Below are 12,887 nucleotides of genomic sequence, written 5' to 3'. Positions count from 1 at the left end.
AGCATTTTCACTTTTCCCCCAGTTTTGTATTAAGCATATCTACAAAAGTAACAGGCTTTCTTTTCAGACAGCAACCATATTTTACAGTTTAAAAAGGATTTAATCATCTTTTTTTAAAACTTCTGACTTATCTCTTTCATTAAAACCTGTCTTATGAATTAAATGTGCAGAATATTTAACTCTAAGTACAAACAAAAAAAGTAAAAATCCTTCACTTGAATGTAAATAAAACTACCTGCAGCCTGTTGTAACAGCCCGCATTGTTGATTTTAATTGAAGTCTCACCTCTGATTGGGCAAATAGCCAATCTTCGTTTTCTATATTGGGGTGGCCAATGATATTTCAAGGGGGGGGGCATACCACCCCTCTCAACACGCCCCTGTTTATTTGATGATCTCGGACATTTTTTAATTAATTAGATTTCCAGAAAACATTTGCCTTTGCTTCCTGAGAAATTTGTGCAGAACTTGTTGAAATTGTTCCAAATGCTTGTAAGAGAGTTTGTTCTGTAAAAGATGATAATGTGTTCATAGGACTTTGTGGGTTAAAAAAAGTTATGTACATGAGGTTGGACATACACACGTGTGTGCGTAAATGTGCTAAAACCCACCAAGCATCACTTAAACTCAGCATGTCCGCTCAACCAGCAGCCTGTCACCGCGTAACGGCCCGGGAGTGTGTTTCTTTAAGAATGTAAGGTGGGTGAGCCCCTTTTCCTGACGCACGCCTGGTATGCAAACATAAATTTAGCAGCAACGTGTTCGCTGGGGGAACAAAATATCTGGAAGCGGCGCTGAAGTGTCATGTCGTCTCCGGCCGTTCTTGGCTGACTTTTCCCTTCTTGTCTGTGTGTGTAGACCGGAGCCGGGGAGGTGGGGGGGGGGGGGACGCTGGAGCGCAGAGGAGAGCAGACCTCAGTGGTGACTGGATAGACCGGGACAGACGAGCAGAGAGCGGGCAAATACAAGTGTCGCTGTTCAATTTCAAACTACATTGACTTCTCCAGCGTCAGAGATGACAGGGTGGACGTCTCGGCTGCTTTTTCTTGCTGTTTTTGTGAAGGTAAGCTGCAGCATATAAATACACTTTTTTGATCCACTCAATGAACACACGAGAGGAAGGCGCGTCATTTAGCTTGAGAAAGGTGCGTTTGAGGAACTGACGCACTGTTAAGCCGCTGTTATTTGACCGAAATACCTATTCTATAACTAAACAGCCTACTTATACTGAACTTATCGAAACAGCCACCCATTGCTCTTTATTCACCCTTTCTCTGTTATGGAATGGAAAAGGGTCACCATTATAAAACAATGAGTTTATTCTGGTCGTAGGGTATAATAAACATCATTTATCAAACCTTACACCTTACAGATTTGCAAAGGACACTATATTAGATTGTGTCACAACATATCAGGAAACTGACAAACATCAATTGAAAATAGGATTGTGTTAGAGCCATGTGTGTAAATAAAGTTGGGAGTGTGTTCAATGTCTACCTCTTAAAACCGTTATGATGAAGCCAAGGATGAGGAACAGTACATCTGATGAAATACAACAACAGACAGTAATAAACAAGGCCCATGAAAAATCACAGACAGTTCATTACTGTGTAAATATGTAATAAATTAGATTTAGAGTATGTTAAATGTAAATTTGAGGTGTGGGCTTAATGTTACATAACTTCCCCTCTACCTTGAAATTTCAAATCTGGAATTTAAAAGAGGACAGGTCATCACCCGAAAGGTCAAAACTTATCAGTCCTGCATTGAACAAACCTCTAAAAATCAGTTCACTCAGCTTACTGGAATACTTTGACGTGTTATCTCCTTAAAGGTCTGTCCTGCATCGTTCATGCAGGCCCCGAGTTGTGTAAAAAGCTGACACATGCTTCACAGCGCTACAAGAAGAGCTGAGCATGAGTTTTAAAGTGGAACACAAAGCAGTTGTTTGGCCTGCAGACGGATTCCAGGTCTCACACAGAGGGGCGGGATGCCGCTGTCAGCGTGTTGTAAATGACCACGACAGGTGCTAATAGCAGTTCAAGGTGATTTGGGCTTTAAAACATCCCGGCCCCCAAGTAGCTCAGCTGAAAATGTCCGCGCTGTAATCATAGGATGTGTGTGTCAGCGAAGTGCAGGAGGCTTTGCAACTCTTTCCAGGCCACTATCCAAATGCTGGACTGAACACTGTACTGTTTCAATATTAGGAAGAAAATCATGAAACGTCACATTATTGGGCTAACTATGCATTCGAGCATCAGTGTGAAAACTGGATAGGTTAACTCACTGATTTTTTTCATTCATGATTTTCTCAAGACAAGTCCTTTAATTTTGGATAAATCTGTAATTTTTTAGATGTTTGTAACATGATCTTGGTACTCTGGAAGTTTTTTTTTTTTTGACTAAAGTGCATCATAAATGACCACACTGTGCCCCAGCATTGACTTCTGTGTGGTGGTATTTTGATTGTTCAGTGTCTCTGTCAAATAGGGAGACTTAACAATGACTCGGTAGGTTTATTTTTGCAGTTGGCACATGACGAGCTTACCCATCTGTGCGAGCGTGAGTCAGCGCTGGACATTTAACTGTTCACACACACCAAGAATGACCCAGGGCTTTGCTTCAGAGGCCAGGCATCAACAAGTGCTCCTGTCCGGGGGTCTCTGCTATGCAGTGACCTTTTTCTTTTCATCCCCGCTCTTGGGGTCAAAGTCTCTGCATTTCTCTTCATCTAAAGAATGGGACTCTATATTTGTGACTATGGCGTTTGAAAGTTGTGTGTGATTTGCGTGTGTGGGCCAAATGGCCTGTGGCTCCGACCCTAAATGGAATAAACCTTCCTTTGTGGGTGACATAAAGACATACGTCAAGTGATTCTTGGAGGGTCTAGTTGCTCTCACTCTATTCCCTAGATTTGGGCAACAAAGGGGAACCTTCCAGAAACCTTTTTTTTTGCTTTTGGTTTGCTAAGGGATTTGAAGGTAGTGGTAAGCACAGGAGGATGTGCCCTTAAAAGACATTGATGCAGCTACTGGAGAACCAAGGCTAGTGCCCGCAAATAATGATTTGGCACCTGCTAGAGCGACAGACCAAGGCAAATCCTTTTTGAATGCTTTTGGCTGTATTTGCCTAACATTGCATTTTCCTTATGTGCCTTTTGTAAGCTCCTTTGAGAACATTTAAGCTGGCTTGTAAGCAGACAGTTTTTTAATGTTGCATTTTTTTTAATGCAAAGAGACATAAAAAGTGAAACATTTAACTGTAAGAGCAGGAACTAATTTCATTACAGAATAGTGCTTATGCCTACAGGACAGGCCCTTTTAAATTCTTAAATTCTGGGCGGTTCTTGCTGTTGCACGAAATGATCTCTTTACAGGAAGTGCAGAAAATATCTACATTCACACATTTTGACCTGCTTTCTAGTTTATGTTAGTTAACGTAAAGATGCAAGGATAATTTTATGTGAGCCGATGTAAAGATACAGGGCTAGTTTAGGTTAGCTGATGTAAGAATATAAGGCTATTTCAAGTTAGCATCTGTAAATAAACTAGCATTGGCTAACTTAAAGACTCAAAACAGGTTTACATTGGCTGACAGGAATATACAGAGCTAGTTCATTTCGGTTAATGCGAACTTTTTAACAATGAAGGCTGACTACAATGTCACATGAAACGCATTTGCACGAGTGGCAAGTGTCTTTTTTTTCAGATTCAGCTGAAGATAAAACCTTCATATATCATTCCTGCAAGCCAAACACAATGAACTGTACCTAGGATATTTGTCTTTGTATGGCTTAAATTTCTCTAATTTTGGCAATAACTGGTAAACAACTTGGACCAAAGTTTCTGACATAAGATGGCTTTACGTAAGCAGCTCGATGCTGACAGTGTATGCCTGCCACATTCACATTACCGCATGCCTTCCCTCTAATTCCTCAGCTGGAATTCAAAAGGAAATTAGCTTGAAAAGCAACAGATTTTGGTGTTTATTCAAGGAAATGGCCCTTCTCAGAGTCTTACCGAGCTGGGTGCATTGAAGTCCTCAGGATGGGGAAGCTTTGGGGTCTAATGGCAGGATTAAGTGGGGTCACGGCGTGCAAATGGTCCCAAGTGACCGCCCCGTCAACAACAACATCTCTTGTTCTTCAAGCACACTCCTGGACCTGATTGCGCCGTTAAAAAGACCAGAAACTATTCGATTAGCTTTCATGTGATGTATGCCTTTGTTGTGGCACAAGTGGAATGGGAAGTGAATTAATTTTGAGAGGGATTGGTCCCACTTGAGGAGTAAAGGAAAGGGCTTCAGAGAACATCTGGCCAGTGATGGATGGATTGAGCTAGTTTTTGGAGTGCATTAACATAGGCGGGTGTTTTCAGTTATGCTGTAAAAGCCTTCATAGTCATCATATTGTTCCCATCTGGGCTTAATCTTTGAGTGAGACTCAGGGTCGCTTAGTGTGAAAGTGCTAAAGAGTATATGCTCTATGTAACTCTAAAACTAAAGCCAGAATTCACTGGTACTCATCTTTGAAAAGTTTGCCAACATACCCACAAGCTCTTTCACTTTCATCCAGTGCTCATTGTGTTCCTGGCGCGGCAGCACTGTTTCCGATGGATTCTACTCAGGTGTATGGGGATGCTGCTCGTCCAGTCCTGCAATTCTAAACCCTAGGCATTCATCCCAATTGAGTGGCGCCAAAGGAAGCAGCTTCACTACATTCTCAGTGTGCCACCAAAGGAAAAATCCTGCAGACCTGAACATGAACTGGCAGCCTCGGTTTGACGTTGAGTCCCAAAGAAACTTCAGTTTCAACCGTATTTGTAGTAAACAATTCGCTAGGCTTAGATGTAGTGCTCATCTCCAATAAGTATTTTTTTTTAACAATCCAGTACAAAGAAGCTAATGTGGAAATAGGACAAAACGCACTATCGGAGGTTTGACAAAACTTGCCTGACCTGCTATTAGTTCTGGATGATGAGCTTGATTCTGGTTTATGTTTTTTGTCTAACATTTATTTAGCCTATCTCAGCAATCTTTGTGATGACAGACCCATTGCTCCCAGTGAAGTGCTTCGTTCTTAAAGACTGGAGCCTAATTTTTACTTAAATAAATCAGTTTCCAATTAGCGAAATGTTCATATTTACTTCTGCATGCTAAATATTAAGATGGGTGATTAGCTTAGTGCAAAGACTGGAAACATCGGGGGAAAACACTTTTCCTGGCTCCTTCCAGTTTTTTTCCACTTAAATGTCTTGTTTGTATGAAACAAAGCAGACATACAGTGTTGAAAATGGAGATTTAGGGGGCTTAAGTCAGTAGCTATTTGGTGGTTTCGTCCTTGAACAGAGCCAAGCTAGCTGTTTCACTCTTCTTCTATTCGGTTTGCTAAGCTTAGCTAACACCCCCTGCTTTAAATCTATAGCATACATAGATGAACATGCTATCAAGTTAGGTTAGGGTTATCTCCCAAATTGACCCTTAACCACCAGGATTTGATTAACATACCAAACTGTGTGAAAATGTGTTAAAGATGTGGAACAGGGAATTGAGCTTTTACCGTTTCCCGTTCAAAATCTTGGAACTTAACAGTGTTGTCGGCCTTTTGATCAGTCGATGCCAGGTTTTAATAACATGCAGTGACTGACTGCTCAAAGCAGCACTGTGCCATTAAATGGCATTAATCGCTTGAGTCATGTTGCAGTATCATGCGAAAATGTATTAAAAGGGAATGTTGTTCAGACCTCTATATCAAAAAGCTTAATGAGCTTTTGTGGTTTTAACGGAGATTACAGGGAACGGGACATATTTAATTTGACACACACTCTGCAAAAGTTAGATAATCTGTCAAGCTGCTGTCAAGCATTGATACAGAGCTTCCAGCAGATGGCAACATTATAGCAGAGGGACTTTTTGTGTCCAGTTAAGCCGAGCTGTTGGCCTCTGAAGCTCCCACGCCCATTACAGATAGTCAGCTCTATTGTGATTTTGCAGGTGGCTGCCCTCCGTCCCCTCTCTGCTTCCTCTGGAGCCCCTCGTGAATCTATTTCTTCCTTTTTCATGAGGTTTGTTTGTCATAGCCTTAGAGCTTGAAAGGCGAGCCTCTGGCATCCTGTTCCTCTGATGAAACATGTTGGGCTCCATATGCAGCGGGGCTACGTCCCCCTCCATCAGCGTGATTGAGCATTGTTGTTTTATCCTGTTGTGTGTTCCTGGACGCCGGCTTCAAACTTCATTTGCAGCAGCCGGAGCCCTCCGTGCATCATCTGGCTTGCACATTTTTTTTTTTTTTTTCACACACAGCCAATCACAGATGCACCAGATCCTTGCAGTCGAGCAGCTCTGCTTCTGCTTGAGCACATTTGCTAGATCTGTCCGGTTTGTTCCGTTCTGCCCCGGCCTTGACCTCAGATCTGTCCCAGGGTGGGATTGCAGCGGGAGTGTCAGGGAGTGGTGCTAACGAGAGGGGAGAAGAAGCATCGGGCCCCTTCTGTGACGCCTAATTAGAGGGGAAGGCAGGTAGGCTGGTGTGTGTAATGTAACAGTGCTAGGGAGGATTGTCAGGAGAGAGAGGGAAGAAGCCAGGTCAGGCACTACAGAGAGAAGGGAAGAAAGACGGAGGAGGGAAGGATAATAGAAGCAAAAAGGTCAAGAATGCTGCAGAGAGAGGAACAGGATTGGCGACATATGCAGAAAAACGATAACAAAAACATTTAATGGCGATTTTCAAGATATTGATGTGTGGATATGAAAAAATTGACATGCAGATGAAAGATTTTTTCCAGATGTAGCATGTGAAAAACGATCAAACTGAATAAGATTAGTCATAGACAGGTATTAAAAAAAGGAAGAGTAAGATATTCATGGAGTGTTCTTGATGTGAGCACGAAGACACAAATATTTATGTAAAAATGGGAAAAGAGAGCGATATTGATTGATTGAAATCATGCACAGGGAGCACATTTCAAAGCAGGAGTAACAAAGAAATAAGCCTCCGCAATAACTAAAACATAAATATTCAACTGTAGCCTCTTGGAGAAAACGGAGACGCAGTAATGCCAAATCGGCTGACTGGTTGACAGGCATGAAAAACAAATACAAGTCCAGTTATCGCTCGCTCGTTTGGAAAAGGGAAAAAAAAGGAGGGTTGCACATGAGTGTGAGAAAGGTCACATGTGAGGGGAACACAAGGACGGACAGCGAAATCCAGTGGAAACATGATTGACTGAGGGTCTGCGGGGCTGGCGTGTGACAGGGTCTCCATGGCTGGCTGCAGCAAATGTTTGCAAGGCTAATGATGCTTTCTCACATCTGCTTCCCCAGCCAGTGGCCACATGTGCTTTGAGTAAACGCCGAGGCCTCCGTGACTTAACACTGGAGGCCCCCGTTACAAATGATGTGCTATTAGGATTACTTCACGTACGCCCACAGAAGCAGAATGATGAGCATGTAATCATGCATTCATGAAAAAAAGGACGCGTGGATCCTTGTGCGTACTTTCATTTTAATCTGGTCCGTCTGCATGTCCAGACTTGCATAGAAAAGAGCAGTTGTGGACGAAACATTACATCTTATGCCTTATTGAATAAACGGTATCAACACTCATAAAAGTCTGTTGAAAGTTTGCATTTATCATGCTTTTTATGGCCGATACGTAATGAGCAAAGGCCATGTATGCACAAGTGATTCTTAGAAGCAATGAAGGCACATAATCTCTGTGCATGCAGAAAACAATAGCCAGTGCATGCATGTTGTGTAAGCATTTGATCATTATCTCAGTTGGATGACATTGTTGGTTTGAAAGGTTAGAATAGTATTTCCACATCTTGGGAAATACCTTGATGTTCTGTCATTCCTTCCTGAAACATGAGCCTTGGTGTGGCTGATACTGAGAACCAATTTAAAAACCTGTGCAGCTATAAAAAATAGAGGCCCAGTTGCCCTGTACCGTTTTTAAGTAAGATTGCAAGATCCTCAGGCAGGGACCTCCTGACTGTTCCCACCTCAAACATAAAAACCAAAGGAGACTGCGCGGCTGCTGTTGGGACTCCTCAGTTGAGGAACGACCTTCCTGAGGATCTCAGACTAGCTACAAGTTGTAAGTTAAACGTGCCTACATTGGAACTACTGTACCTCGGCTGGTGCAACACCTTCAATGTTAGCAGTGCGTAAACGTCCCCCTAAATAAGACATTACATTCAAACTAGGTAACTACTGAACTTACGCAGAGCTGTTGTAACCCAGTGCAGGTTTGCCATAGTAAAAATTCCCCCTTAGTTTATTTGAGTTTTACACTTTCTTCACAGTTGTAGCTTAAAATACACAAAGTGGAAGGGTCCTTGACAGCCCCTCATAAGCATCATATTCAGATTTGTTATATATTGGATAATTTTTTTGTATGCTTAGAAATATTTTGCCCGTCAATATGCATCTTAATTTATACACTTAGTTAAATGTATAACAATGTGTCATGTAACATACTTAGAATAGAACTATAATGTGATATAAAGTAGTAAAAACAAATGGAGATACCCAAAGTCCAAAATTGTACCTGAGTTCAGTGTGTGAGTTTGTGGCTGTAGTCTTGTGACTACTGTGTGTGGTGCAACCATCGGACCATTCCAAGGCTTCTAACTGGGATTACCCAGGCCACTGTACCTTCTGTGGAACACACACACACAAACACACACACACACACACACACACACACGCCCACACTCACACAGGGGGTGAGCTATGACAGACCTCAGATGTAGCAGTAGCAGCAGCACAGACTTGTTGGCCCCTGTGAAGTGGCATAGGTTCCCCCCCTACATGGGAGATAAGTGTGGCCCTGAAGCGTGTGTGTGTGTGTGTGTGTGTGTGTGTGTAAAGTTTAAAGTGAATCTTGAGTGTGTTTATATGTTATTTGTATTAGTGTGAAGGGTTGAGGTGGTGGGATGGAGGTCATGGGAAATAAAGGCAGCTTTATAGTGCTGGAGAACACAAGGTGATCTCAGGAGATCTATAACGGTACAAGTAAAAATGTGTGGAATTTGTTATAAAGACACAATGTTTACTCTTTGTGCTATTTTTAACTTCCTTTTTAACTTGTGTTTTTTTTTGTTTTATGACCTGGTACCATGACTCTGGAGCAGAAACTAAGAGCGACCTTTACTGTGAACTTTAAATAACCTTTTTATTTGAATATTTATGCTCACAAAAGGCATGCTCAGGCTTGTTACTTGCAGTGATTGAAGGTTGACCTCCTAAAATAATTACTCCTATAAGACAAATGCCTCCACGGGTCACTGTTGTTTTGGCTGATAGCCTTTGTCTCACTGTAGTGATGCATTCAAAGTGCCACTGTGGAATTCCGTCCCGGCATACCTCTGTGCGATGACATCATCCACCCTGTTGTCTTGCTCTGATCTCACATAGGGAGGGGACATGCCCTGTGGGCAAAAATGCAGCCTTGTATGAAAGCAGCTTGTAAGAATCTGTGTAGTCTGAATCCTCTCAGCACCCCCTCCTCCTCCTCTCCCCCCCCCCCCCCCCCCCCCCCATCTCCCTGATGACAGGTATGCAGCTTGAAAAGTATTTGGCGTCCATGACCTGGAAAAGTGCACATTTGACATTGAGCATGTCACTCATTCTTCATTACTCCTCCCTCACATCAGCACGGCCTAATGCTTTTTTTTTTTTTTTAAATAAGGCAGTTTTCTGTGTGTTATCAGTACAGTTTCTTCTCTCATCTCGGTGTGATTTGCCTCATAGCTGGAATAGTTTGGATTGTGGTGACCAGGTGGCCTGTGAAGCCACCTAGTGCGTATGAAAGATACTGGGGACTCGGCTCGGCACGACAGATCCTAACATATGCGCGTTCGGATCATTTAAGCTCAATGCTGAGAGACGGATGTGCTGACAGACAGACACACAGACAGACAGTCTGTGGACAAGCTGAGAGCAGCGTGCAGGGAAGGTGAAAGCAACTCGTGCTTGTCTTTCACCATGTAAGCTGTTCTTGTTACAGTTATGGACACATTCTCTCAACACTCGACATGTACATCAGAGTGTCGTCTGTCAATACAAGATGCACATTTCAGGCCTTGCTGAAATGAACTGGCCATAGCGAAAGAAACAAGGCACGTTTACCTCACTGGACAGTTACAGTTTACTTTAGAGATTAAGGTTACATAAAATAAGTTCATACATTATGATGCACTTTGAAAATAGTCTTAAAGTATGAGTTGTAAAGCATCATTTTCCTCCTTACTTTCTGTGATCCCAGATGTACTGTATGTTATTATCACATGAGTCAAGTCCCCAGTCTGGTAACTGTTGAAATGATGAATTGCTGCCATGTAGGTATATGGCTAATTAAGGTGTGGGGTGGGGGTGTTGGGCTCTTATGGCTTTATTCAGATAGGACAGTGGATAGTGCCAGAAAGCAGGGAAAGAGAGAATAGGGAATGACATGAGGTGAAGGAGGTCTGAGTTGAACTGGGCCGCCTGTTTCAAGGATAACATTCTCTGTACATGGGGTAACTAGACTAACCACTAAGCCAACAGGTGACCCAGGGAGACACTGAATTTGATAGGATGTTTAAACTAACAAACAATGGCAAACTGTATAATTTCAACAACTGGGCAATAGCCATGTGTGTGTGTGTTTTTTTCTTAGTGCATCAGTTCTGACAAAGGTAAAATGATGAAAGATGTTTGTGTGTGTCAGTGCGAGTCAAGTGCAAAGCTGACGTTGACTAGACAACAGGGCGCAGCAGGAATGCACCCGGTTCCAGTACTGTTCAGGATGGGCATAAACCGCTCCATCATCGCATGAGAGAGTAATCATTACGGGCAAATCATTACATGATCAGAGCAAACCTCCGTCTGTGCCAAATATGCACAAAAAAATGTTTTCAGCACTGAACCTTGTGGCGCTCCATGGCTTACTTTGTTCATCAACATGTACAAACTGAGATCGATCTGATAAACAGGATTTAAACAAAGTTAAACCAACAGTGGTTCCTGTCATGCCAAGTAGTTGTTCTGTTCTGTGTAATACGATGTGATGCTCCATTGTGTCAGGACAAGCAGAGTGAGAAGTCCTCTGTCTGAAGCACTTAATTTGTAACTTTAACCAGTGCAGTCTCAGTGCTATGGTGGACTCTAAATCCTGACTGAAACTCCTCAAATACACTGTTGTCATGAGGAAAGACGAGTGTCAGATCTTACCTGATCTTTACAACTAAATCTAGATCCCACTGATGTATGACTTCTATGTCTAATTTATGTGTGGAGTAGTCTTTAAGAAATAATCCTGGCTGTGTTTTCCCTATTCAGGTGACGTACCCGTTCATCGACTCTTGGCAACTCTGAGTCCCCTTTCTTTGAGCTGCCACAAAGACTCGCGATACGGCAGAGACATGTCAAATATTCAGACAAATACCCAGCTCATGTGTCCAGAAGAGGTGGCATAAAACCTTCTTTAAACAAGATTGGTATTGTAACTGGAATAAATCTGTAAAAAAAGTCGCAAGTTAATTTTTCCACTGAGCGCAATATATCTCTCAGAAGCCAAATTCCCGACAGTTGGTCGATCAATCAGTGCGGCATTTTGTCTGAGCACATTATAGTTCCACCTTAATGTAACTGGCAACAAGCCTTTTTTTGAGTAACAGCTGTGGAATTTATTGCGTTTGCCCAAAGCTAACAAAGTGCCAGTCTCTCACCTCATGAGAGATGATGCTCACTCGCCCCGTGTTAATATTACATTATGTGGCTGTAATTGTCGTGGCTTAATCTATGCTGACAACAAATATTTTTGCAGGGGGAATATTTTCCTTTAAACCAGACTGAGCTTGTAGACCACTAAATTATACAACAGATGGAGAATTGGGCAACGCTAAGAAAACATTTAGGTTTACAGACCACTGTAATATTGGGACACAGCTACCCAAGTGTTGCAATATAATAGGGAGGAGCTGTTCTTTTAAGTAGCTAAGCAGCTTAAAAGGTGAAGGAATAAAATTATGTATTGCAGAGGTATAAAGTTAATGTTTGTATGCAATGCCAGCTGTTAAGTAAGTGGATATGCTGTGTGTGCAGGTGTGTCAGGCATATACAGAGGATGTAGGTTCATTTTCAACAATGTGTGCCAAAACTGTCTCACTTGTCTGCTTTAAATCTGTGCATCCATGTGTGTCTGTAATGCAACCTTAGGTGAGTCTTGCTCCAACTTGCCACTATCTTTCAAGCCATTCTTAGAGAAAATATGAGAGTGTGAACTTACATGGCTATCTTTTCATTATTTAGACTTTTTCTTTGTATCTTCTTGACATGTTTGATTAATGCCCGCCTTTGTTTGTGCTGATTAAGAAAGCCCAGAAAAGCAGCATAAAGATTTGGTTACATCATAAATCCCTGTTTCATTTCCTCGAGTTAGTCTTTGTGCACGCCTTGCAGTTTAATCATAGCTCCACACGCTGGCCTTTGCATGCCCACTGGCTGACTCAATTGGCTCCTGCTGAGCCCAGCTCCTGGGCTTGGGGGTTCATCCACAGCCTCTCCCTTTTCCTGGCTCTAACCCACTTCAGCTTCCAGGTTTCCTGCTTCTCACAGGTTACATTTTAGAAGGAACAGAGAGGGCGAGTAATGACTGATGCATGCACGTGCATAGGCCATGGTGTGCGTGCACACCCTGCAGGGACCCCACCCTTTAGGTCAGCTCTTCCTCTGCAGCTTGGTGCAGAGTGAAACTGTCAATTAGAGCCACGGAGTGCAAGAGGATTTCCACCAACACAGCACAAGGGAAAGACAGAGAAATAGAAATATGGTCCTAGTTTGCCCAGCAGTACGCACATTTATATATTGAGTGAGAGTGGGAAGCATTTATGATTTTGTTTTACA

General features: G+C 42.5%; 1 protein-coding gene across 2 annotated transcripts in view; it reads left to right on the top strand.

Moving 5' to 3' along the window:
- Window positions 1-708: 708 nt before the first annotated feature.
- The window catches only part of adamtsl3 (ADAMTS-like 3), a 92,335-nt gene continuing 80,156 nt past the window's right edge, over window positions 709-12,887 (top strand). Inside the window, exon 1 of one of the 2 annotated variants that reach the window (XM_061031129.1) lies at window positions 709-1,062. In XM_061031129.1, coding sequence (XP_060887112.1) covers window positions 1,015-1,062 — 48 coding nt within the window. In that variant the 5' untranslated portion in view covers window positions 709-1,014. The remainder of the gene's footprint in view (window positions 1,063-12,887) is intronic. The other variant, XM_061031128.1, reaches the window with a different exon arrangement.

Source organism: Labrus mixtus, chromosome 23, assembly GCF_963584025.1.
Source record: "Labrus mixtus chromosome 23, fLabMix1.1, whole genome shotgun sequence".
Classification (NCBI taxonomy): Eukaryota; Metazoa; Chordata; class Actinopteri; order Labriformes; family Labridae; genus Labrus; species Labrus mixtus.
This window is presented reverse-complemented; position numbering and strand designations above follow the sequence as displayed.